Source organism: Sus scrofa, chromosome 14 (genome assembly GCF_000003025.6).
Source record: "Sus scrofa isolate TJ Tabasco breed Duroc chromosome 14, Sscrofa11.1, whole genome shotgun sequence".
NCBI lineage: Eukaryota > Metazoa > Chordata > Mammalia > Artiodactyla > Suidae > Sus > Sus scrofa.
In genome coordinates this window covers 20988638-21014545 of record NC_010456.5, presented here as the reverse complement: position 1 = coordinate 21014545, position 25908 = coordinate 20988638, and the positions used below count along the sequence as shown (strand labels likewise).

The 25908-nt window shown below is 47.2% G+C and overlaps 1 protein-coding gene and 1 long non-coding RNA gene across 4 annotated transcripts in view; one reads left to right on the top strand and one right to left on the bottom strand.

The window, feature by feature from the left end:
• PALLD (palladin, cytoskeletal associated protein) overlaps positions 1-25908 on the top strand; it is a 341670-nt gene that overhangs the window by 5580 nt on the left and 310182 nt on the right. For all 3 annotated transcript variants that reach the window (XM_021073310.1, XM_021073309.1, XM_021073311.1), the window contains exon 2: positions 2650-3629. In XM_021073310.1, the coding sequence (XP_020928969.1) occupies positions 2713-3629 (917 nt within the window). In that variant the 5' untranslated portion in view covers positions 2650-2712. The remainder of the gene's footprint in view (positions 1-2649; positions 3630-25908) is intronic.
• LOC110256756 lies at positions 2665-17858 on the bottom strand. The gene is made up of 2 exons (XR_002338685.1): positions 3589-17858; positions 2665-2806 (listed from the first exon to the last, which is right to left on the bottom strand). It is a non-coding gene; the product is annotated as an uncharacterized LOC110256756 (long non-coding RNA).

The window sequence follows — 25908 nt, the reverse complement described above, 5'->3', positions numbered from 1 at the left end:
GTTTCTGGCATTTCCCTCACTCCATCTTTACTCTTTAAGCCAGTATCATAGGTTCTTTTTTAGAGCATCGCCTTTTCTGTGTCTCTCTCACCAGCACAGAATCCCCAGAAGCACTGTTTGAAATAAAAGACGAACCCTCAGGGCAATAATGGGGAAGTTTGCAGTTGTATTTCTTTGGTTATGTCCTTTCATTCTGAGTGAAAGGCCAGTCGAGTGAAAATCCCCCTCGTCCGGACTCGGAAGAGGTGACACCCCAAATCACTCACGAGAAGCGGTCTTGATGCAAACAGCAAGAGGATTTTTATTCCAAGCGCGCTGGGGCCCACAGTCGTACACCACGCAGGGGTAGAGGACTGCGGCCCCGAGTGAGGAGTCAGGACAGCTTTTATGGGATTCACAACAAAGCCCGGGGTTCACAACAAAGCCCGCACTTCACAAATCAATCATTTCAAAATATCACAAACCAGTCAATTTAAAACTTCGAGAGCCCGCGGACCAATTAATTTTAAGTTGTTCTGGAGTTACGTGTTTGTGCCTGTCCCTGGGCGGGGGAGATATATTGTCGCCAAGATATATTTATCAGGATTTTCAACATTTTATAGCACAACCGATCTTACTGGGGTCGGTTATGCGATTAACTTCTCTTTTTATCTTATGCAAGCAGCTTTACAGAAGCCAAACAAGCAGTTAAGAACCCTTTTCCCTGTTATCTCGAGCAGTTTCAAGAAGTTTCATGCCTAGAGGCGCGTACTCAGGGGCCTGTTTTTCCCCTTCCACATAGTTTTGTACAGAACAGAAAGCAAGCCCTAAAACAGCAAAAAGTATGATCTTTTACCTATAGGGAACAGGGTCTGGAATTCGAGGGCATTTAGAGCTTCTTATTAACTTCCTGGGTTCTGGGAGGGTCAGGTTGCATTTTCATCCTTTCATGAGGTTGAAGAACAGAAATTTCTGACACAATTTTCTGGTGAGTTTGGGCCATGGGGAAACCTCTCTTTTCACCCACGTGATGAGGGCTTTCCTGTAACCACGTGCAGGTTCTAGCTGCAGAACCGGGGTTGCAGGTTAAACCTGAATCACCTATACTTTAATGCTGTTATTTCCTTTTTCACTCTGCAAGCAATTTTGAAGCTACACTTGCTCCAGGCAACCGGATCCCTTCAGTGGTGCCTCTTTCAAACCAAAATACAAGTTAATAGGCAGGTGATTTAATCTGCCTGTAGCAAACAATGCCTATTTAAAAAAAAAAAAAAAAAGTTGTTTCACTATTCAGAAGTTTGCTTTAAGCACCTTCATACAACACTTCTTGTGGGGTTTAAAAATCTATCATGTTTTTGCATCCCTGTTGTGGCCTAGCATTAAGGAACCCTACTAATGAGGATGTGGGTTCAATCCCTGGCCCCTCTCAGTGGGTTAAGGATCTGGTGTTGCCGTGAGCTGTGGTGTAGGCTGCAGATGCGGCTTGGATCCTGCGTTACTATTATCACTTTTTCACTTCAGACTAAATATAATTAATAGCCAAACTCTGATTTCTGACCCATGTTTTATTAGTCTGATATTTCATGTGGGATCTCAGCCATGAAACTATCCCCTGATAGTGGTGCCACTGTCTGAGAACTGCACACTCTGGCATTGGTGTCAGTGTGGGCATCTCAGTTCTCATGCTCACAACCCCTGCCTCAGTTTTCCTCCTTCTAAACGGAGGCTAGGCGTGAGGGCTTTAAGTGAAATCATTTGCATAAAGGCTGCTGACACAATGCCTGCCTGGATCATGGGGAGCATCCGTGGTTGCCAGTTCTTTGTGGAGATGGCTGCCAACTCTGGTCTAGAGCACCCTGTCCCTCTGCCCCGGAGACGTAGTGATTAGCAGCTCAGTGCTGAATTAACCACTGAATGAAGTGAATACATGTGTCTGGACACCAGGAAATGAAGAGACAAGAGGGTTTCAAAATTTTCATTGCAAGCTAAAAACAGATTAAAAAGTTGGAATCTGGGAGTTCCCGTCGTGGCGCAGTGGTTAACGAATCCGACTAGGAACCATGAGGTTGCGGGTTCAGTCCCTGCCCTTGCTCAGTGGGTTAACGATCCGGCGTTGCCGTGAGCTGTGGTGTAGGTTGCAGACGCAGCTCGGATCCCGCGTTGCTGTGGGTCTGGCGTAGGCCAGTGTCTATAACTCCGATTCAACCCCTAGCCTGGGAACCTCCATATGCCGCGGGAGCGGCCCAAAGAAATAGCAAAAAGACAAAAAAAAAAAAAAAAAAAAAAAGTTGGAATCTGTTATTTTGTGGTTTAGGATGAGGACATAAACAGAGTCAGATTTGTTTAAAATATCAACAAGCTCCTATTCTAACATTGAAATTAGAGCTGTGATGAGGTGTGCAATGGGGGGAAGGAAACGGGACCTGAGGGAGGCAGAGGCCCTGGTCCCCTCACTACGCCCACAGCTGAGGTGGCAAACATCAAATTAGGATGATAAACGACAAAAACGCAAGTGTGCTTGATGTTTCTTCCAAATTGTAGAGGAAAGTGATTTTAAAAGTATATACGTGTGTCTTAGTGCTTATCCCAATTTGGTTTAGCAGCGTTGGGCTCACCCCCCCCCCCCCCTCAACATCAGCACTAATGCAGTTGGGTCTTCTTGCCTCGCAGGAGCTGGTCCCAGCGCCTGGCCTCCGGTGGGAAGTGGACAGAGTGCACGAGTGCGGCCCCACCATGTCTGAGACTTCCTCCCACGACTCCTTCTACGACTCCCTGTCGGATGTGCAGGACGACGGCGACACCGCGGACTTCTTTCCTGGGCTCTCGGCTTTTCTCAGTCAGGAAGAGATACACAAGAGCCTTGACCTAGCCCGCAGAGCCATTGCCTCCCCCGAGCCAGAGGGCTGCGACCCCGAGGAGCTCTCACAGAGGCTCAGCCCTGCTCCTGGGAGCCTCTGGGAGCCGCCTTCCCACCAGGAACCCAGGTCAGGTGGGCCCGGGGCCCCAGCGAGACCTGGCGGCCACAGGCCCGCACCTATGCACCCTCCACCGGCCGAGCAAGCCCAGCGTATCTCCTCTCCTGCGCCGAGGAAGAAACCGGCCGTCTCGCCTCTGCTGGCCAGCCCCAGCTACATCCGGAGCCTCCGCAAGGCTGGGAAGCACGTGGCAAAGGCTCCCAGCACCAGCGCCAAGCCCAAAGCCACGCGCCACGGCAGGCCTGGTCCCCAGAGCCAGCTGTGCGACAAAGCGGCCAGCTTCATTGAGGAGCTGACGTCCATTTTTAGAGAAGCCGCAAAGCCAAGAAACAGAAGCCCCAACGGGGAGTCCTCATCCCCAGACAGCGGGTACCTATCCCCCCAAAACCAGCCGTCAACCCTGCGGAGCGCCCCCGCCAGCCAGAGCCCCACCGGGGACCCGCCAGAGGTGGACGTGGAGGCCGAGGCCAAACTCCCTGTGACTGGGCATCACTCCTCCGCGGCCCGGGGCGCAGCCCGGTCCTCCCGCAGCCCCTCGCCCCCGCCGCCCCTCAGCGCACGCCACCTCCCATCAGCTCCCCGGTTCACCCAGAAGCTGCGGAGCCAAGAAGTGGCAGAAGGAAGTCGCGTCTACCTGGAATGCAGAGTCACCGGAACCCCAGCTCCTCGGGTCAGGTAAGAGTCTTTTGTTACCGAGCAGATGATTGGCGTGGGTTTTTGGTCTTACGTGCCTGTGAAAGAAGATTCTGTTACCGAGCAAGGGCGGGCTGCCTGAAACACATGGGAGCCAATATTGTGGCCATGACTTTTGAGACAAGAAAGCACTTTATTGCCAGGTCGGCCAGCAAGGAGAGGAGAGGGACGGCTCAAGTCCGTCTGGGATCCCAGGATCAGGGTGGAATTTAAGGGTTTAGGGAACTTCAAGATTGGAAGCTGCCTTGCTCATCAGCTCTTGTAAGCGCCTCAGGCTGCTGGAGGTCAGGTTTCCCTCATTGAAGGATCCCCGCCTGCAGAAGGGCTCAGGTGGCAGCGTTTCTGTTTTTGGCAGTCGGTGGACTGAGGATGCTCGGTTAGTGTCATCCTGGAGGCGCGGTTCCCGCCTTGCGCATGTGCAGGGCCCTGGGTAAAGTAATTCCCGGCTTACGCAATCTCTGGTGGCAAATCAGCTTCAGCTGGTAGATGTCCTACGTGCTTCACTTTGTCAGGTCCTCCGTCTTGGGGTAAAGCCTGGTCTATCTGCTTCTTGCTGATGAGGGCCTAGGTTTTTATAAGGGAAATGAAATTATTGTGCAGTTATTTGTAAAAATTCCGGAGATCCACCTTGAACTCCTAAGTCTGAGCAATCAGCATATGAATGGTGAGGTAGTAAGTATGAATTTGAATGAATAAAAGGATTAAGTGTAAGATGCACGGAACTGTGACTCCCAGATTTTAACAGTCCTTTGAAAACAGACCGTAATCTTTTGGGGATCCATGAAAACGTGGTGTTTTTTAACATTTTGGTGATTGAATTTGGATTTACGTAGGCCTGGTCCAAACTATTGGACAGAAACAGTCTACTTTCGAGATGTCTGTTTCCTTCTCATCCTGGCCAGGGGGTGTCTTAGCTGCCCTATTTTCCTTTGACAAGTTTTCCTGTGATTTAAGTTCCCTGGGAGTGGTTACCCAAGGCGTGACTCAGCTTTACTGGAGAAAGTGACCTGAAGGACGCAATAGGGTCATTCCACATCCCATGGGGTGACATTGATCCTCAAGTGGCTGGTTTGTCCAAGTTCAAAGGAGCACCGGTCCCTAGCTTGTGCAGCTCAGGGGGACATCCACCAGAAATGTGAGGGGACTAGAAGCACATACCTGTGTAGAAGATAAGATGGCACCAAGAGTTGTGCACATTTTATCATATCTTGTTTGTTTGTTGCCATGTGAACAGTTTCAAGACACAGAGGTACTCCGTCTTAAGGAAGGTTGCCCACAGAACAGTAAGTGCTTAACTGGGGCTGCTTCCAGGGCTGCTCTGCCCCTCAGTGGGGGCAGTTGGTAAAACCTTATCCAAGTTATGTTGGTTTCTTGGCCTATTCTGGCTACTATCTTTTTAAAGGAGTGACTCATCCTTTCCCCCTTCCCTGTAGACTGAGAGTTACTAAATACAAGTGCGTGGGCTGGACACACAGTGAGGCCAAACAATACAGTTTGGAGCCAGGTTATTGCAGAGCCAGGCAGGGAGACTGGTGGTTTGTGTCCCACAAACCCCAAACTCCCCGAACAAAATCGTATAGCATTTTTAAAGACGGGGGAGGGGTCACAGGGTAAGTGACTGGCTTGCACACTATCCTCTGATTGGCTGATGGTAAGGTCACAGGGCTATGTCACAGGGGTTAACATTTTATGTGCTCCTGGTCATCAGCTAGTTAACATCTTCCCTTTGGTGGGGATTTTAGCATCTGTGAAGCAACTCAGGAATGTGCATCAGATACTGTCATCTGGGTGCTTCAGGAGGAGCTGGAGCAGACCCTGTGGGGGAGGGCCCTGCCCTGTTATAGGAGGTCCCCAGGGAGCATGAGCTTCCATCGTGTCTGGTCCAAGGGCCCCAGACCTCCTGGAGTCACCTTGGCTGCTAAAGCGCCTCCACCGTCACTTTGGCTTGAAAGAGGCAAATCCCAGAAGCCTTCTCTGCCTAGCCTGCACCCAGAAGCTTTCTCTGCCTAGCCTGTGCCCCTTCTGCAAAGGTGTCAAGAACACCAGCAAATATCTACCATGTCCCCAGCTCCTGGCAGAAGAGCATCTTCTCTGTCAGTCATCCCCTGGTTCTGCCCCTCGGGTCAGCACCCCTTTTGGTATGGGGGGTAGCCAGGTTTTAGGATGTTTCTGGCACAGATCAGGCAACTTTGTTTTATCCTTTGACTGGTCCTTTGCATTTGTGGACCAACAGTAAATTTCTGTAGCCAGTGAGTGATGGGTTGCCTCCTCCTGATGATGCTCCCTCCATGTAGATGAGTGATAATTCTTTCCATGAAGTGCTCAGGTATGAGCACTAGTCCTTGCTCATCTTAAATCCAGCCTGTGGGGTGTTTGGTGCTGATCACCACCTCGGTCTCCAGAGTCACCATGAAACCCCCACGTGGCTGCTCTCTCAGAATCCATTTCCAAAGCTGAGGCTTACCCAGGGATAGGTCCACACTCAGAACAGGTGGTTGGTCTTAGGATCTGGCGTTTAGTTCTGGCCACCTGCTTTGGTGCCTGATCAGCCAAATGATTCCCTTCAGTTGTGTAATTATCAGTCTTCTGATGGCCCAGGCAATGTCCTATGGCTGTATCTCCCAGCATTCTAACGGAGTCTGATAAGGCCAGGACCCCCTCTGATTGTTTTCCTCCTGAATCCAGTAGACCTCCTTTCCATATGGCCACCTACACACAAATGACAGAGAAGGCAAACTTGGAATCTGTGTAAATGGTCCCCTTTTCCTTAGCTGCACAGTGCGGGACTCTGTGGGAGCTATGAGGTCTGCCCTCTGGGAAGACGGATCTGCTGGCGGGCAGAGGTGGGGCATTCTGCTTCTGGGATTCCTGGTGAGTTACCTCTGCTCAGCCCAGCCTATGAACACTTCCACATCCAGATCCTTCCAAGGCTCATCAGCCAGGTCGCATGCTCTTCAACTGTTTGTACACAGGGGTGAACAGGCTCTCCTGTCATCTTGGGGAGGAATGTTGAGCTTAGAATGGACACCACCTTTCGCGTTACATTCAGTGCCTCAAGTATTTGCACAGCCTCCCAAAGTAAGCTGACACCTGCCCTTCTGTTCAAGTATGGTGTGCACAGTGGGAGGCTGGCCCAGGGGGCACTTTTCAGCCTCTTGTAAAAGGTCACGGTGGTAGGAACACCACAGAGGCAAACTGGCCACCCTTGAGTCTCATGCCCAGTTGTTTGGAAATGTAAGCTACTGGCCTTCTGGTGGCACCTAAACTCTGAATTAGTCTACAACACTCAACACCCTGTCTTTCATGCACAAAAACATCTGGGCAACCAAGTGCTGAGCGGTTCAGTTTCTCCTGATGGTGTGGAGCACATTATGGCAGCCGGGGTCCACGACGTGTGCCATTTCCTTTAGGAGCCTCTTACAGGGGTTCAACTCTGAGTCCAAAGCCAGGAATCCACTTATGACAACTCAGCCATTCCTAAGGATCCTCAAAACTGCCTTCTGGTGGTGGGTACAGTCACCCTGGCTAGTGCTTCTCTTCCATCTGGCAGTATGTTTCTTTGTCCTTTAGATGACTCAGATCCTAAATATTTTGCAGTTGGTTAGGAAATTGGCACTTTTTCCTTGGAGAACTTGTATCTCCAGGCTGGCAGAATGTCTAGAGCAGGGGTTGCATTTTGGTCTTAAGCTTTCTTGTTGGCAGTTAGTATACCATCCACATGTTGGGGTGAGACTCCCTCATCAGCGATCAAGTCCTAGATCTTCTCTGAAGATTGGGGGCGGGGGGCAGTCTTAAATCCTAGCGGGAGTACTATCCAGCCACATTGTGTTTTCCATCCGTCTCTGGAGCATCCCATTCTAAGGCAAACTCCTGGGACATAGCACTTAGGGGAATGGAGTAAAAGGTATCTTTTAAGTCCAGAGTTACAAACCCACCGAAGTCTCCACATAAAGTTGTAACCAGAGTATAAGGGTTTGGCACCACCAGACACATATCCTGTACAATCTGGTGATTGGTCCTCGAATCCTATACTAACAGTCATCTCTGGCCGTGAGTTTTCTGTACTGACAGGATGGGATGTTACATGGGCCTTGACAAGGTGGGAATGGTTGACATTTAAGAAGGTGATTGTCAGAGGCTTTATACCTTCCTCCAAATACCTCTTTAATGGCTGTTGCTTTCAACTTGGAGCCTCAGCCCCTGGACGGAGTTTTACTACCACTGGGTCAGCTGCCTTGGCTCTGCTGGCTTCTCGTCAGCCCACATGTCAGCTCTCACCTTCTGTGGAGTTTCAGCAGGGGCTCCTGGGTGAGGCTTGTCTCCAGTTCTAATGGTTCAACTTAGAGGGCATCTGGAGGGCATTTAGCTCTGTTAGTAGATGTCACCCCAGCAAGGGAACAGGGCATTCAAGCAGGCACCATGCATTGTCTGTAAGCCTCAAAAACCCTGAAGGGAAGTGGATGGGTTCTCTGGGGTCCTTGCTGTACCGTCTGATTCTTCCTCAAGCTCTTTGGCTTGGGGTCCCTTTGGAAGCCTGGCTATTAAACATTCCTCGTGATGATTCAGCCTTGCTTAGTCTCCTGGGTCATGGGAGTCCCATCCTGGGTCAGCTCTAGGGATGGCCTGTGCCCCCAGAGTCCTGAATGGATTATTTGGTTGTGAGCCAGGAGCCTCTCAGCTTCCCAGTGGTCTTCTGTAACACCATCCAACATCCCTCCAGAGGAGGGTATTTGTGAGGGCCTGTATGTCAGCCCAGTTAGGGTGATGAGAAGCAAAACAGAGTAATGAGATTCTCCATTTTCTTAGGATCATCTCCATAAGATGGCATATTATTTCTCTAATTACGTAAATCCAAGGCTGATAAAGGAGGGGAGCTGCCTTAACAGAAATGCCCTGCTTGGGGTAGAATGTTCCCTGGGCCATGCTGAGCATCCTGGTGGGTCTGGAGAGGAGAGAGTGTTCCTTTGTGCCCATCTGGTAAGGGTAGTACAGAGCTGGACCAGCAGTTCTGTACGGCTGGTAGGACCCTCTATACTGCCTACAGGAAGACCCCTTCATGAAGTGGGGAGGCTGCAAGAGGGGCTGATGTAGGTGCTAGACATAGTAGGTTAGGATCATCTTTAGGCTGTGACTCGGGTGAAACAGGCTTTTTCTGGGGTTCTTTCCTCTGAACCACAATTTTACATCTCTTCTGCAAATTCTTATTCTGATATAAAGATATAAATGATTGCATGTATGGGATTTCACCCCATTTTTTCCTCTCTCTTACAACCCATGTCTGTTTGTGAAATAGTATCATAGTTCAAAGACCCATTCTCTGGTCATTCTGCCTTACTTCAGCTGATACTGGGGCCAAGCAGTGTTATAAGAGAAAATCATTTTCTTCTTTTCCATTGGCTCATAGTTAAACCTTGACCAATTTTGAAATTCTTCAAAATTTACATATGAAGGTACTACAATCAGATATATTATTAACATTCCCCATTTGAAAGGTCTCTCTCAGGATGACCAAGGCGGTGTCTTGGTGGGAATTTCTATAACCCAGGCACAGAGTATATTCTTCTGGGTGGACTCCTGTGAAACCACTGCACATCACGGGAAGAAAACCTGACCTTTCTGTGAGGCAAGGTTTCCAGTTAGGGAGCAATGAGTCAGAGGACCCTCATTAAATCAGGTAATAAAGCTTTGGTACAGTCATCCAAGAGCCTACCCCCGTTAGCCAATCCTAATGAATAAAAGAGACATGTAGCAACATGGACAAAGAAATCCAAGACTCTGGGACTTTAACCCGTGGTTTGGGAGGAGGTTATTAGACAATTTAGGCACATTTGTGTTTTAACGATGTTAGTCATCCAAAAGACATCTGATCCAGGAGCACTTTCTTCAAAAGCAAAAGCAGCACAAGGAGCCTGGAGCCCCTGCTGGGGACGGGAACCCAGCAGCCCCCTCTGGTCATGTTCAGTCTAGGTGGCCATGCAGGGTTAGTGATGAGGGCAATACCCCCACTCCTGGGGTCGGGGGGATTGTAGAGCTGCAGACAGGTGGTCACAAGACCCGGGTCTCTTCATGGTTGCCGCAAAATGTTATCAAGCAAGGTCTTATTCCCCAAAGCGCATGACAATCAAAACTATGGCAGCAGCTTTTGAGACAAGAAAGCACTTCATTGTGATGTTGACCAGCAGGGAGACAGGAAGCATGGCTCAAATCCATCACCCTATCCAGGGTTCAGGGCAGAATTTCGGGGTTATGGGGATTTCAGACTTGAGGGCTGACATGCTCATCCATCCATGTAAGCTCCTCGGGCTGCTGGAAGCCAGGTTTTCCCTCTTGAAGGGCTTCTTGATTTGGAATGGCACCAATGACAGCATTTTTATTTGAGCTCCGTGGATTGAAGATTCTTGATTCCAGGTCATCCTGGAGATGTGGGTTCCCCTCCTACAGATGAGAAGTGCTGTCTCTGTAAAATAATTCCAGGCGTGATCAATCCACCACCTATGTAAGGAGGCAAATGCGTTTAAGCAGGTTAATGTCTTATGTGCTGTTTCATTTCCTGTGTAGTTAGCTCTCTAGAGCCTAAGGTAGTGAGGTTTCAAGTGCCTGCAAGGCAAAGGCGTGCCAGGATAGCAAGTGCTAGCTGTGCTGGTTGTCCTTGGCAGATGGATCTGTCTTCATGGACTAGTGTTGCGGACTAGGGGGCGAGGTGGTGGGGAGCAAGGACGGGGCAGGCAAGGCAAGAGCACAAGCAGGTTGTCGTAAGGGACCCCAAAACGAAAGCAGCCAAGAAACTTAAGATGCGCAACTAATGTCTTCATGTACTGTGAAGAGTGTGTGTTGCTGGAGATGGTTGAAAGCATGGCTGAGACTGGAAGTTGTCCACAGGTATGGGTGTGCGGGGGCCAACCCCAAACTCAGCCCCACTGTGTGTCTGATCTGAGGCACAGGCTCCCTGGGGAACATGCTCACCACACCGAGTGAACCACACTTAGTGCCATAGAACTTTCCTACAGAGACACCAGGCTGGCCATGGACAAGCCTGTTGTCTGGCCACAAGAAGGTGGACGGCAGAAAAACGGCAGATGAGGGTGTGCGGTTAGTGGGGTCACTAAATGCTGACACCGCCACAGCCCCTGCAATTTTCGTGCCTTCTTCCTCTGTCATTGCAGCATCTCTACATTCTGTGCAAAGAGGTTAAGAGGAGTGACCTTGGGGTCAGGCTGCAGGAGGTTTCCCACCATAGCTCTACCTTCTACCAGACATGTCCCTAAACAGGTTACTCTGTGACTCAGTTTACTCATCTGTGAAATGGGGGTTGTAATACCCACCCCATTCTATTTTATGACTAAATAAAATAATATGTGAAAAAACCACAACAGTGCCTTCCACCTCCTGACTGTCACCTTGCTTTGACCTCTCACTTCTTCATTTCATATGCCAAAATGGAAATAACAGTGCATGATACTGTGGATTATACTGTGAAAAATGAGCCATTCATTCACGTATTTGGAAAGTGTTGCTTTTATTAATGAAGAGTGTTTCCCTAAATTATGTAAATATAAAAAATAAATTCAAAATCAAGAAATCCAGCAGAAAGCTAAGGGAGACATCACTGGCCACAAATTGCAATACTGGTACTTTCTTATGAATGTAGCATCTCACAAAGAGCAAACCTCACTGCCTACCCTACCTCCAGGGGCACACACTTGGCTGGATTGGTTCCTTGCGCTGACGAATCATTACTCACAGACGTGAATAAGCATCAGCCTTCTGGCTGGAATGTGGTGGAATTAACTAGAGGCAGGGATTTTTTTTTTCTTTCTTTCTTTCTTTTTTTTTTTTTTTTTTTTGCAAACCAGGTTGTTCAACTAATTCACCTTGAGTCAGTTTTTATAGGAAGTTGACTATATTTCTTTTAGAAACTAACAGCAGGGGGCAGTAAAAAACTTCCTAATGAGTTCATTTAGTTAAATATGTCATCCTAAATTCTGCATTTATGTATCTTTTCCACAAAATATGTTTTCTTATCATTTTGGCTGTGACAGAAGTAAAACTGAGTTTTTCTTTCAAATTCTATTTATATCTCTTTTTAACCCACTTATCTTGGGGGAAAAAAATATTTCTTCATCAGTACATTCACACGTCACTCAAAACAGTTCCACCGATTTTCAAACTACATATGGCTCCACTTATGCTCACCCCAAAATAGCCCCCTTCGAAATGTATTCCGTGTGTACCACACCCTTTCAAAGGAACAAAAAGTAATCCTTTTAACATCAAAGAATGCGTTCAGGTGAGCAGAGCAGACCATAACTTCCATGTTAAAGTTCGCTCGATCATTTCGTAACCGGGGACCATCAAGCCATGCTTCTGCCTCTTATTTTTGGGGGTGGGGGGTGGGGACTAACTTAGTAGCTACAGAATTATTAACTAGTTTCTCTTGTCATGTCCCTGTCTACCAAACCCTTGACCGGTGTTCCTTGTCATTACAAATCGTGTCTTTCTAGTGTAATTAAGTTTTTGATGAGAATGCACTATTGTTTAAAGTTAGGTGGTTGTTTTGGATCCTTTGAGGTCTTCAGGGGAAAAGTGTTCATTCAATTTGCTTTATTTCCGTCACAAAGATCTTGGTCCCTCTGCCATGCACACAATGCCTAAGGGCTTTGAGCCCTTTCCCACATGAAACAGGAGAGCCTAAAGAGAAGGGCTTCTCTGAAGGGGAGAAAACCTTTAATAAAGAGCTCCATGCTCAGAGGTAGTTTAGAACCCGGCTCCCACTGAGTTGGTCCAGGAGGCCCAGAACCTCATACTGCGCAGATCTGGTGATCGAAGGCCACCCCTAGGACCCTAGAAGCAGGTGATAGAACTCAAGGAGAGCAAGGTGTCAAGGAGACCTGAGACCAGCAACAGGCAGGGGTCCGAGGGACACCAGGACTGGGGAACAGGTCTAGATGTGAGGAGCCAGTGGGATCCAGGCGTCCTTAGAGGCACGGCCCCAGGGAAGCAGGCCTGAGGGTTTCAGGCTCCCAAGATGGTGGACACGTGGGAAACAAGTCGTGCTGCAAGACTTGAGTAATGGAAACAGAGGCTCACGGAGCTGAGTGAGGGCACTTCCATTACTGACACCTGTGGGCCCAGATGGGGACGCAAAGGCTGGACCACATGTGGATTCAATTTGGCCGGAGTAGAAGCCGTCTGGACTGCGGTCCTGGACCAGGTAGACCCACAGAAGCAGGCAAACTGGCCCAGCTAACAGTTAGGGCTGGTGGAGGTGCAGGCATTTCTGCTTCATAAACCATCCCTTCACCTGCCACATGTAACAGGCCCAGGTTCTGGTTGTAACCACAACCAGGACTGGAAAATTCCCGGATTCCTTCTCCACCCTTGCATAGCTCCAACACAACGCCGCAAAGGAGAGACAAGCGTGCAGAACGAAAGCTTCTGTTCAGGCATTGAAGCTGCATACAGTTCAGATCCAACTCAGGTTACATACAAGTTACTTGTTAACAATTTGAATTATTACATCAAACCCAATCAATTCAGAGTTCATGTTTCTCTCACTGTCCTCACATTCCCTGGTTCTCCGTGCACGGCTGGACTGCAGGACAGACCATGTTCCCTTTCTCCCCACTCTCAATTTTTGGGACTTGGAGAAAACTTCCTGAAGAATTTTAGTTCAGCAGTACCTCTGGCATCACAAAAATGGGGCCTCAAGTTTCACCTTACACTTGAGAAAATTTCATGATGGCAACCACAGATTTTTAACCCATTGAAATATAAGGAAACTAAGAAACCGACCGAGTTATTTGCCTAGGAACAGCAAAAGAATTAATTAGTCCTAGAGACCAGAGCCAAACTCAGGTCCTTGATTCCTAATCATGCTCCACAATGACTCAGGAGATATTTAAACCTTTACCCCTGCTGTTCACTTCTCATGCTTGGGTCACTGGTGGGCTCCAGAATGCAGATGGGCAGAACCACCACGTTGAAAATCATCTGCTTTGGAATTTATACTCATCATTTCTACAATATTTTTCTATATTAAAAAAAAAAAACACCCATAGCCATTCCTGGCTATTCTTTGTTTTCCCCCACGCACATTAATCCTGCTAAATAAGTCAATCAACCTAACCCCCAAAAATGTTTAAAGATGGGAGAAAGCAGATTATTACCTATCAAATAACTACAAACAGCAAATTTTCCCCAGTTTATGAACAGTAGTCCAAACCATCCTCACATTCAAATTATATTGGCAGGTAAATGTGTGCATCCTCATAAGAAAGAAAAAAACCTTACACACCCACTTACTGCAGTAAAAGTGGAACCATCCTGCCGCTGTCCAGGTGTAGCTAATATTCAGTTCAATCACTCACACCTATTCACACTCTTAAGATGCTTATTAGGTCATCACTACCAGCCTGGTAAAGTTTCAATTAATATCTATAATTACGAGTAATTAAATTCCTCCTTTTTATAATCCAACCTCAGTACGTGCAGTGCCTCCAATAGTTTATATTAACAAGACTTGGATCATCATCAAAAGCTCAAACAAGAGGATTAGCTCCATCAAGCCTGTGCCACGCAGTCTGCCCAAATTCCCATCTCCTCCAAAGAGAACAGAGAGAGAAACAAGCCCCCCGACCCGCTTTTCTCACGAGGGGATCAGTATGTCCAGTTTATTGGGAGCTTTGGTTCAGGAAAATGTGGCAAGTGGGGTCCCGAAGACAATGCTGTCAAAGTCACGACCCCAATGGCTTAGTGTCACTTTTATTGAAGACCGTGGTCAAGGCAGACACCAGGTTGTACATCGGATGAGCAAAAGGACAAGCCGACAGCACAGGTGTTGTTGCTACAACATGAAATGGGAGGCAGTACGTAGGGGACAACATTGTGACCCTCAATCAAAGCTGTGCGTTCCCTGAACTTTGCCTGACACCCACTTGTCTGCTTAGCATCACTGCTTGGACCTGCACCAGGTGTGTCAAGTGCAATGTATCTAGAACTAAGCCTTTGTTCTCTCCTTGAAACCCTCCTCGTAGCTCTTCCCTGTGCCAGCCAACGACAGTCCTTCTCACTGGTCAAGGACAAAACCTTAGCAGCACCTTTGCCTCCTCCTTTCCTGGCATCTCAGAGCATCCAGTTCTCCCAGCGGATCTAGTGGGTGCAGACAGCCTTGCACCACCTCCACAAGAGGCTCTGGTCCAAGCCGCCATCACCTTCATCCTGCCCCAGTTGCCACCCATGCCCATAATGTCTACACTGCACCTGGCATGGTTCTTTGTCAGGAAGTTGTGATCACAACATGGTGCAAAGCTGCTCAGTGCCTGCTCATCATTCTCAGAGTAAAACCATTGGTTCTTTAAACAGTGATAAGGCCCTATCCTCCTGATGCCATCCTGCTCCCTAGCCCCACCTGTCCACCCCAGCCACAGTCTGTCCCCGCCGGTCTCCCCGTGCCCCGGGCCCTTGCACCTTGCTGTTCCCCACAGCAGGTATAAATCATCTTATTCTTTACTTATCGAAAAACACTGACTTTTTATTTTACTCTGCTACCCCAGCTATGTATATGGTACTTTCTAATGAATGGCTCGTTCTCCCCATAAACACCATCCAGAAAATGTCTTGGTGCTGAGCAGTGGGGATTAAATAGGTTGGCTCTTACTCTCTTGCCTTCTTGAGTTGTAAATTGATCCATCTGCTGGGTTGTTTTGGTTATCTTTCAGAGCGTTTAAAAGTGTGCTTGTTTTAAATTCACCGTGTGCAGCATAGAATGTTACATGTATTTGGTCCTGTGCCAAAGATCTTTTACGGTATAATCTACCCAATTTAATCTACCCCCAGCTCACTGTGGACTGCGGACTTTCCCTGTTCTCTAGAACCTTTACCTCACGTGGCCTTCGGTTCCCTCCCCACTGCAGGGGTGGGACCCCAGCCAGGAGTGTGATTTCTTCCAATCTCGGCCCCTCCCTCCCACAGCTAATTATCTGCTCATCCTCTCTCTAAAAGTCAGCCTTATTATGCTTTACTGTCAGCTCCGAAATCCTTCCAAAAATCAGATCACTTTGACTATTGTTCTCTTGCTGATTTTTAAACTATGTAACAATTTTCCTGAGTCTATGTCATGGTTCCTTGTTAAATATTTGCTAAAGCCTATTGAAAGTGGTTCCCCAACAATTTAGCCACTCCCTGTCTTTGTATTCCAATAGTTTCAGTAGGAAGAAAACGCCAAAGACAATCTGAGTAACAAATGCAGGCTTTTTCCCCAGCTCCATGAATTGGCTTTGATTTGGTACTTTCTTCCAGCTAAGTATTCCACCATAAAGAAAAGCCCTCAAAAGGAAAGGAATGTGCTTTTTGGAAATGCAATTTACTCTTATGCAAACTACTGGGAAACAGCTGTTTTGAAAGCATTTGACTCCAAAGTTTCAGACGCTTCCACAGTCAAAGCCACTTACCCTCTTGAAAACTTTCTGCAGAGCTGCCCTTGGAACGCCTATATGGTTCCTTCATTTGCCAGGGGCAGCATGGCCTGTGGACCCCTGACTCCGTCCAGGGGTAATTACAGCAGGTCAGGAACTCAGCTTGGAAAGCTGCATGCTTTTGAAGGTTAGAAGGAGTTACTTTATAATCACAACTGAAGCATATACAGTGGTACATCTGAAACTTGATACAGCTCACTGACCAAGATGCAAAAATGTTGTACCCCGTGGGTGCGTTCAAATGATGTGTAGCGACAGGAATGATTCTTTCATGTTTAGTTTTAGTTTCTCTGAGAGGCTTGGGAGACAAGATGGCAGCGTAGAAGGACCTTGAGTCACCTCCTCTCACTGAGCACACCAAAGACACAACCAAGGGCTGAACAACCATCAATATTAAAAGATTGGGAATAACATACACAGTATAGTATGAAATAGTTGGGTAATGAGAACCTACTGTATGGCAAAGGGAAATCTACTCAATACGTATAACTGATTCACTTTGCTGTACACCTGAAACTAATACCACATTGTAAATCAACTATACTCCAATAAAATTAAATTTTAAAAAAAGACTGAAACCTAATTATAGTTGTTTTGAGCCACGAAATAGTGTCTTATTTAATAGCGGATGCAGTAGGAGTAAACCGCTAGTCACCTGAGCACTGATAAACCCAGTCAAATATGTTTGCTGGCAGAAAAATTACTAGTTGCAAGTGGAAATTTGGTTGTGAGTGCTAACAGTGCGGCTTGGTTCTGTGTATCAGCACAGGTAGAGTAGAGCATGGAAGCAAGTTTCCAGTCACTGCTTATATAACCCACATGGTGCAGAAAGCCTACATTAAAACCCCCTTGGAGATGAAGATCTTTTTCCCCCTAAGGTAAGAGCTTTTAGCTTTGATTGGTGGAACTGGAGAAGTCTTTTCCCATGGAAAAAAATAGAAAACAAGTGTGCGGAAGGGATTTCCCAGTAATGAGGAGAATCTTTGAAGAAGAGGAGGGAAAAAAAAGGAGGAGGCGGGGGGGAGGGTGAGAAAATTCCTTTAAAAGCCAGGATGCTCTTCAAAATCATTTTTGCTGTCACAGAATTTATCGCAGACCAGTTGCCTTTTCAGAGAATGTTCCAACTTCTGCGTAGGAAGGACGGCAGGTAGGAAGGCTGGAGCTGAGGTTGCAGATGCTCGGGTTTCAGTTTTGGATCTTGAACCACCACTGACAGAGACTAAGACTTCACCACATCATTGCGGGCACGTGGTGGTGATAAAGGGACGAGTATGGACCAGCAAGATTCCTGGAATAACTAGGAAGGTACTCTTCGCAGACCCAAGGACTTCGCTCAGCCTGCTTGCTGCAGTCCAGGGCTTAGCACTCCCCTGGAGGGAAACTTTGAAGGTTAACACTGAGACTGATCGTGACGTCCTCCATTACCACGTGTGTCTGTGTGTGCTTGTGCAGAATCATCACGACACCAAAGGGTAGGAAGCTTCTGCCACGAGGTCACTTTCATTCTGCTCAGCCCTTTGCTCATCATTCTCAAGTCATGAGTTAGAATAATTCCTCCTTACTTTTCTTATAGAGCTACTGACAAAACCTCATGAAAGCTGTGGTCATTCTCCTAGTAACAATAAGTATAGTAATACTAACAGTCAACATTTCCTGAGTACTAAGTGTGTGCTACACACTTCTAAGATAATTTTATTTATAAACTCACTCCTATAAGGTAGATGCTACCATATGTCTTAGATTCTTTCTTTTTTTTTTTTTTTTTTGGCTTTTTGCCTTTTTGCCTTTTCTAGGGCTGCTTCCCAAGGCATGTGGAGGTTCTCAGGCTAGGAGTCTAATTGGAGCTGTAGACGCCGACCTATGCCAGAGCCACAGCAACGCAGGATCCAAGCCACATCTGCAACCTCCACCACAGCTCACTGGCAACGCGGGATCCTTAACCCACTGAGCAAGGCCAGGGATCGAACCTGCAACCTCATGGTTCCTAGTCAGATTCATTAACCACTGCACCACAACGGGAATGTCTGTCTTGGATTCTAAGATGTATATTTTGTCATATTTTCTCATCTCTAATCATCTTGCAGTGAAGGGTGTTTTACAATCACTGTCAGACCCACAGGAGTGACATGGGTGTCATAGCCTATGGGCACAGATTTGGTCAGAGATGTTTATTTTGTTGTTTTAATTTAATTATTCACATTGTGGTTACTACACGCCTTTTTTTTCTTTCTTCATGGTTTATAAAATAATGGCGCCTTAGCATGAATGGCATGTTAGAGTCAGTGAACTGTAATATTATCATCTCCATTTCAATACAAGGAACTAAGAATGTTAACTGAGTCCACGCTCATACACCTTGCCTTACCACAGGCCAGTAAATCAAGAGATGAGTTGTTGGGCCAAGGAATAGGGACTTTATTCAGAAAGTCAGCTGACTGAGAAGATGGTGGACTAGTGTCTCAAAGAACCATCTTCCCTGAATTAGAATCCAGGCTTATTTTATGCTAAAACATGAAGGTGTCATTGGTTGTTGCAAACTTCTTAGTGCTAGAACCCCTTGTCCTTGCAGCTGTCCATGCAGGTCCCGTCACCATGCTCCTATACACCTCCAACAAGACAAATATTATTCTCTGTTGTGCAACTTCTTAATCTCTATGAGTGGAGAAGTGTTACACCTTTAAAGATTAGAGCCTTGAGAATGGTCTATCCTGCATATTTCAGGCTATAGGCAACATTCTTTTAGCTAATTAACTTGTAGCAAAAACAATAGAATACAAAGGTTAAAGTAAAAGAAACAATCCGATATGCAATCCAATTTGTTCTTTCCTGTTACACTGAGAAATGACTAGTTTAGGAAAATTGCCTAATTATCTTCTACACTATTCTGCCAGACAAAGCAGTGTAAGGTGTATAGTCCTTCTTTCAGCATGGCACCCCAGCAGACAGCAGTGAGCCCCAGGTCACCATTATAAAACCCCAAACACGAGAGTCTCTATTTCTCTAAAAGCAAAATGCCTGTGAATGTCTTCCTTCCATCACCCCAGACAAGGATAACCTGGAGAGGAAATGGGCCATAGTCAAGGATCACTGGTCCTGCTGAGAAAATGGTGCACAGTGTCCACTCCCAGTGCATCTTGGTATGGACATGTAGGGAGTGATCAGCATCTTTATGCTGATGCAGCTAGTGAGGGATGTGCTGTAACTTCCACTGGCAAAGCCATTTAACCAGGTCTCTCTGAGAAACAGGGCAGTGATCCTGAGCAGAACATACAGATAGGCTTTGTCTCCCATATGGAACCACTTAATTCCAGTGTTTAGCAGCCAGAATTTTAATTAAGAGTGTGTTGGCACACACTGGCCAGAATCTGACCCATGGAACTGTCACTGCTCCAAGAACAAGGACACGTCATCGCTGCCTGAGATAAGGGGCAGCCCCGCACACAACCACTCATCAGTTAACTGGTTTCAGAGGGACCTTTTCTGAAAAAATCCACTGGGACTTAAAACACAGTAAGGTAGCTTCTTACAAAATAGAGCATTTTCACTTTGGCTATTGAGAGGGGTGAGTCCTTATTGAAGAAATGGAGTGGATTTCTAGACGACACATGGGGTGCATGTCACAATGACATTAGGAGTCCCCCTGAACAGCCAAGCACCAGGTACACCTCAGACCAGCATAAATCCACCAGGGGCTCCCTAGTGTGGAGGTGGGGAGCAGGTGTTACCTGTGAGGCTGTCAGTGCTCTGGGAAAATGCCAGCTCTCCTCAGGTTTGGGTCAGTTTCATTCATGGGAAATACACGCCCCCCCCCCGCCCCCCACCATTGCATATACTCCATTCCCCAGACACCCTGAGTAATGCCCTCCCCTCCTACGTCCTAATATTTGAGAAAAATGTTTAATCAGAAGGGACGGGAGCATGTTGTTATTTTTTTATTTTTTGGAGTAGAGTCGACTGAAGATGTTGTGTTAGTTTCAGGTGTACAGCAAAGTGACTCACGTATGCACATGCACACATCCATTCTTTTCCCGATTCTTTTCTCATAGAGGTTATCACAGAGTATGGAGGAGATTCCCTGTCGGAGCATCTACATACCCATTTGTCCCACTGTTTATTAAGGGAGCAAGGCAACATGATGCCTCAGATTAGAGATGGCCTTGTTCTCTACCTAAACGTAGCTGCACCTCAGAAAAACAACCCAAGAGCCACTCTAGTCTGAGAACTACTGTGTTGGGATTGTGTTTATTTCTAACAGGCCAATGCAGGGAGAAAGATAAATCCATCAACAAGCTGTGTCTCTCTTGCTCCTACTCCAAGTAGCTTTACTACACTGGATAATAGACCATGTATGCCTATGATACTCATGTTGCCAATTAGACAATTACAGACTCACCTGTAATTGTCCCTTTCCTCTGCAGTCTTAGCAGTTTAACATGCATTTACGCAGTGTATGTTGCAAATGGCTTGAGCTTTTTGGAATTTAAAGGTGTGTTTTCTAGGAGACCTGCCTTCCCGCTCCGAGTCCAGCTGCCCACACGTTCTGGGCTCCCTCCACCCTGCTTTTCTCCAGCACAACTCCCTTCTCGGCCCCGGCCCTCCCCAAGCCCGGGAACTTGGCAGTTCCCGACCCAAAGGATCTTGCTCAAGGTCTCAACTGTCACGCACATGTTTCTCTTCTCCTCTTTGACAAATCAGAAAGAGACCCAACCCAGACTAAACCTGTTTTTCATTCCTTTGGTTGAAATCCACAAGATTCAAGTAAATTATAACCCAAACTGAAGCAGGAGTTGGGTCCATCTTGCAAATCAGCTTTGTCTTTTGTCCGCTGGCCCTGCTTTCATCCCGGAAGCCGGCTTGCCCCCCAGGTGGGTTTACAGCCTTAGTCCCTCTCAGCCTCGGACACAGCCCACACCTGTGCACATCACCTGTGCGCTTAGCACCGCAGTGATGGGTGATGAGTCTTGGAAACCACCTGGGGTCTGGGGTGGAGTGTGGTCCTCAGACCCCACCACACAGCTGTCAAGTCAGCCAGACACAGGATTCAGAGCTTAGATCATCAGAGCTGTGAGCGAGCCTGAAGTCAGGCTAAATGTCACAGATGCAAAGGGAGGCTCCCAAGAGAGAATCAGAAAGAGGCACCAGAAGGTGCTCCAAGAAGCAGGAGTAAAGGCAGCACTGGAGAGAGTGGCATGTGAGGACCGTGAGGACAGCAGACGCCAGATAGTTCCAGATCAGACCTGCAGGGGCTCCCACCACCTCACTGCCCTTGCGGCTTTGGTGGCTGCCCCCCCACCCCAGCACTGACCACAGTCCCTCCTGAGTGGCAGAGCAGCCTGCTTCCTTGGTTGGTTGGTCCTGGTGACCTAAACCACAGGGCCCCATGGACTCAGAGAAGCAGCGCCCCCCGACCCCACCCTCGGACCCTGTGCCTTCACAGACCTTCCTTGATGGATCAGAAAAGAAACCTGCCAGTATCCCTTTGGTCCAAGCTGCCTCAGAATTGCACTGAGGTTATTAAACGATGAGTGTTTAAACTTGAGGATCTGTATCTACTCCTGGCACCTTTGCCTATATCATTGCCCACTCATCTCTCACAGGCCCCTCCGGACCTTCCTTCCACTCCTCTGCCCCACGCTCCTACCCCAGGACGCACCCTGCCTGGACCACAGCAGACTCTGGCCCTGGTGGGTGCAGCCCCCAGGACCCCTGTGAGTTTGCCCCCATCCAGGGAGGGCGCCCTCAGGTGGTACGGCTGAGGCTCAGCGGGCTGCTCCCCAGCAGGCGAGGGGGCCCTCTGCTCTGCAGCCCTCAGGTGATGTGTGCTTCCTGGGGCTTCCTGAAGCCCTGAGGACACCTTTGGCTCCTACCTTTGATGAACTCCTCCTTGTGTTATCTGGGAAGTCCTGCATCCTCCTCCCCATCGCCCGTCGCTTTGTTAGATGACCCACTATCCTCAAAACCCAGACTGGACAGCATGACCAGGTCCTGAAACCTTTACCCTGAAGTTGCCTAGGTGAGTTCGGGGCTACTCTCGGGCAAGTTCTCTGGCTCCAAAGTTATTTCTCCTGCTCTTTGCTCCCTTTCATTTCTCACTGTTTTAGGCTTTTTTGTTGTTGTTGTTTTTTGTTTGGCCACACCCTCAGCACATGGAAGTTCCAGGGCCAGGGACTGAATCTGAGCTGCAGCCGCATCCTACACTGCAGCTGTAGCAATGCAAAATCTTTTAAACCACTGTGCCAGGCCGGGGATTGAACCCACACCTCTGCAGTGACCCAAGCTGCTGCAGTCACATTCTTAAGCCACTGCACCATGGTGGGAACTTCTGTCTTAGACTTTTTAAATACACTTCAACTCCAATTCTGGTATTTGGTAACAAATCACATTGATGTGAATTTTATGTCATTGTGAAATTTCCCTGTTTGTGTATTCTCTGTCAATGAGGAGAATAATGAGTAACGTCTGTTATCCTGGATGGAGGGACCATAATGAGAGCACAGGGCTCAGGAACCCCGGGGGAGGCATGAGGAGGGTGGAGCCACAGGACTCTAGTTTGCACCAGGAAGAGGGGAACCAAAATAACAGTCAGGAGAAAGCACCCAGCATAAGAAACCAAGACATGTTGGAGGACTTTCTCTGTTCTTCAGAGCTTGACCCCTCCTCAGACATGTGACCCACAGCACAGGGGATGCTCAGGAAAGGGGCCAGAAGGAGGGCAGGATGCCACCTGAGACTGCAGGGACCAAGGTGCCAGTGGAAAGGCCGTGGCTAGTTTCCCCTCCAGAAAATTAACCTGGTAAATTGCTATATTCAGCTTGCATCTGCTATATTAAAACCATAGAATTATTGGAGTTCCCGCCGTGCCTCAGTGGTTAATGAACACGACTATAACCATGAGGTTGCAGGTTCGATCCCTGGCCTTGCTCATTGGGTTAAGGATCCGGCATTGCCAGTGAGCTGTGGTGTAGGTTGCAGACACGGCTCAGATCCAGCGTGGCTGTAGCTATGGCATAGGCCAGCAGCTGTAGCTCTGATTCGACCCCTATCCTGGGAACCTCCATAAGCCACAAGGGCAGCCCTAAAAAGACAAAAAATAAAAATAAAACCAGAAAATTATCATTTAGTATGAAAAAAATTGAGACATTTCGTGTTCAAAAACTACCTAAGATCCAGGTCAACCACAGCTTCTCAGGTGGAAGGTGTCAGAGGACAGTCAAAGACAATCACAAAACTAAAGGAAGCAGGTGCAATTTTAGGCCAAATCGTGTCATCCTAGATTCCTGAGTATTGACATATTGACATTTTTGTTTTTCAAAACAAAAGCTAGATTAAATCAGTGACAATCAATGTTAAAAGAAATCAAAGCCAAACATATATCTGCCTCACCTACAATACTGGCCCAAACATTTAGCCTCATTTTAGGGCTGTATGAGTACTTTTCAAAACAGGATCAGGTCTCTCAGCCACTCTAGGTGGTACACATTTTTGAAATAGTTTATTTCACCAGCTTGCTGTGGCCCGTGGTTCTGTGTAAGAATACGCATTGAAAGAACTGAAGGAGATCCTTGATGACACTTTATGCTCCCGGAGAGCAGATGATGATCACCTGACAGAAATGGATAACGATGCCTCATGTTGGTTGATCCCTACAGTGGGTAACGGACGGAGGTTGTTCATTAAGATCTCAAAGCCTGCAAGTCCAGCATTTTAACCTATCATCACAAGTCGGCCTCTGCCTTCCCACCCTCACGTTGTTGCTGAGTCTGCTACAGGAATTTGGAACATGTTGCTCAGGTGATTGATGTTTATAAACATGCCCTGAGAGTCAAGTTCTGTCAGGTGTTGGAGGTACAATGATTTGGTCCATCATCCAGGCCACCTCAGATTGCAGGGCAGAGACAGACAATGCAGTGCTTTGTAACTGATGTGCTTGCCTTTCGCAATAGAGGTAGAACAGTCTCCTACTCTCGCTGATGGATGGTAGGGTTTGTGGGGGCTCAGAATGGTCCCAGGCTTTCCTCCTTCTCTCTCTTCACACCCCGCCCTCACCCTGTTCCCGCCCCCGTGGCTTCTGTGCTGCTCCCAGTGGTTCACCTGTGAGAATTCAGCATCTTGCTAAGTTCCACATTTACAGTGTTTTCATTCCACAGAATTCCTGCTGTGGCTCAGCGAGTTAAGAGCCCAAAGTTGTCTCTCTGAGAATTCAGGTTCGATCCCCAGCCTTGCTCAGTGGGTTCAGGGTCCAGCATTGCCATGAGCTGTGCTGTGGCGTAGGTCACAGACGCAGCTCTGATCCCATGTTGCTGTGACTGTGGTGTAGGCCGGCAGCTGGAGCTTTGATTCAGCCCCTAGCCTGGGAGCTTCCATATGCTGCAAGTGTGGCCCTAAAAAAAAAAATAAATAAAAAAGTTTTTCATTCCTGAGCCTAATCATCTTCACAGAAGAGGTGTGAAGGCAAAGAAATGAGAGGTCACGGGGTCTCCACAATATACGTGAGCTAAGAGGACAGATCTCTGGGGATGAAATGTCACCTTGAGACACCTGTGTCCACCAGTCACTGTCCATGCCTAGGACCCCCCGAGGCCTGCCTGGTCCAGGCCTCTCCCCACCTTGCTCTCACGTCTTCTCCCTCCACTTCTCACCCCTCCTGCTCTCCTAGGAAGCAGAAGATGCTCCAGATTATCTTTCATCTAATAGATAGCATAGCATTCATGCTCCCTGAGGGTTTGGCACCATCTTTATTTCTTAACTGAAGAACAGTTGATTTACAATATTGCACTGGTTTCAGGTGTAAGCAGAGTGATTCAGTTATACACATGTATTTATCTGTTCTCTTTCAGATTCTTTTCCATTATAGGTTATTACAAGATATCAAGTATAGTTCCCTGTGCTATACAGTAGGTCCTTGCTATTTAATCTGTTTTATATATAGTGTGTGTATCTGTTAATCCCAAATTCCTAATTTATCCTTCCCCCCCTCCCCATCCCCTTAGTTAACCAGGAGTTTGTTTTCAGAGTCTGTGGGTCTCTTTCTGTTTTGTAAATAAGTTCATTTGTTTCCTATTTCGGATCCCACATATAAGTGATATCGTATGATTTTTATCTTTCCCTGACTTACTTCACTTAGTATGATGATCTCTAGGTCCATCCATGTTGCTGCAAATGGCATTATTTTGTTCTTTTTATGGCTGAGAAGCATGCTGTGGTGTATATGTACCACATTTTCTTTATCCGTTCCTCTGTCCATCAACATTTAGGTTGTTTCCGTGTCTTGGCTTTTGTAAACAGTGCTGCAATTAACAGCGAGGTGCATGTATCTTTTAAAATTAGAGTTTTTGTCTTTTCTGGATAACTGACTCCTAGGTAGTTCCAACTGAGAATTCTCTCCCTAAAATAAATTGCTGTATAAACTATAAATTCCATTTTAAAGTAGTCTCCCTCTTATCACATGCCCCTAATTCAAGGCATGAATAAAAAGGAAAATAATATCTTTTATTATTAGTAACTTCTTACAGAAATGAGACATTGACTTTATATACATATATATTAATAGGTATAATTGGGGGCTATGTGATGACTTTTTTTCTTGTCTACTATATGTTCTTCTGATATAGGTTAGAATATTTGGTAAAAGGCTGTTTGAGAGTAACAAGCCACATTGCTTACAAACACTAGAGGTAATTTTTAAGCCAATAGTGATGAATCTAAAATTGATGATCAGGCCCAGGACCTTATGCTTATTTTGCTTGAATAAAGTCACAGGGACCAAAGGCTGCCCCAGGTCTCTGGAG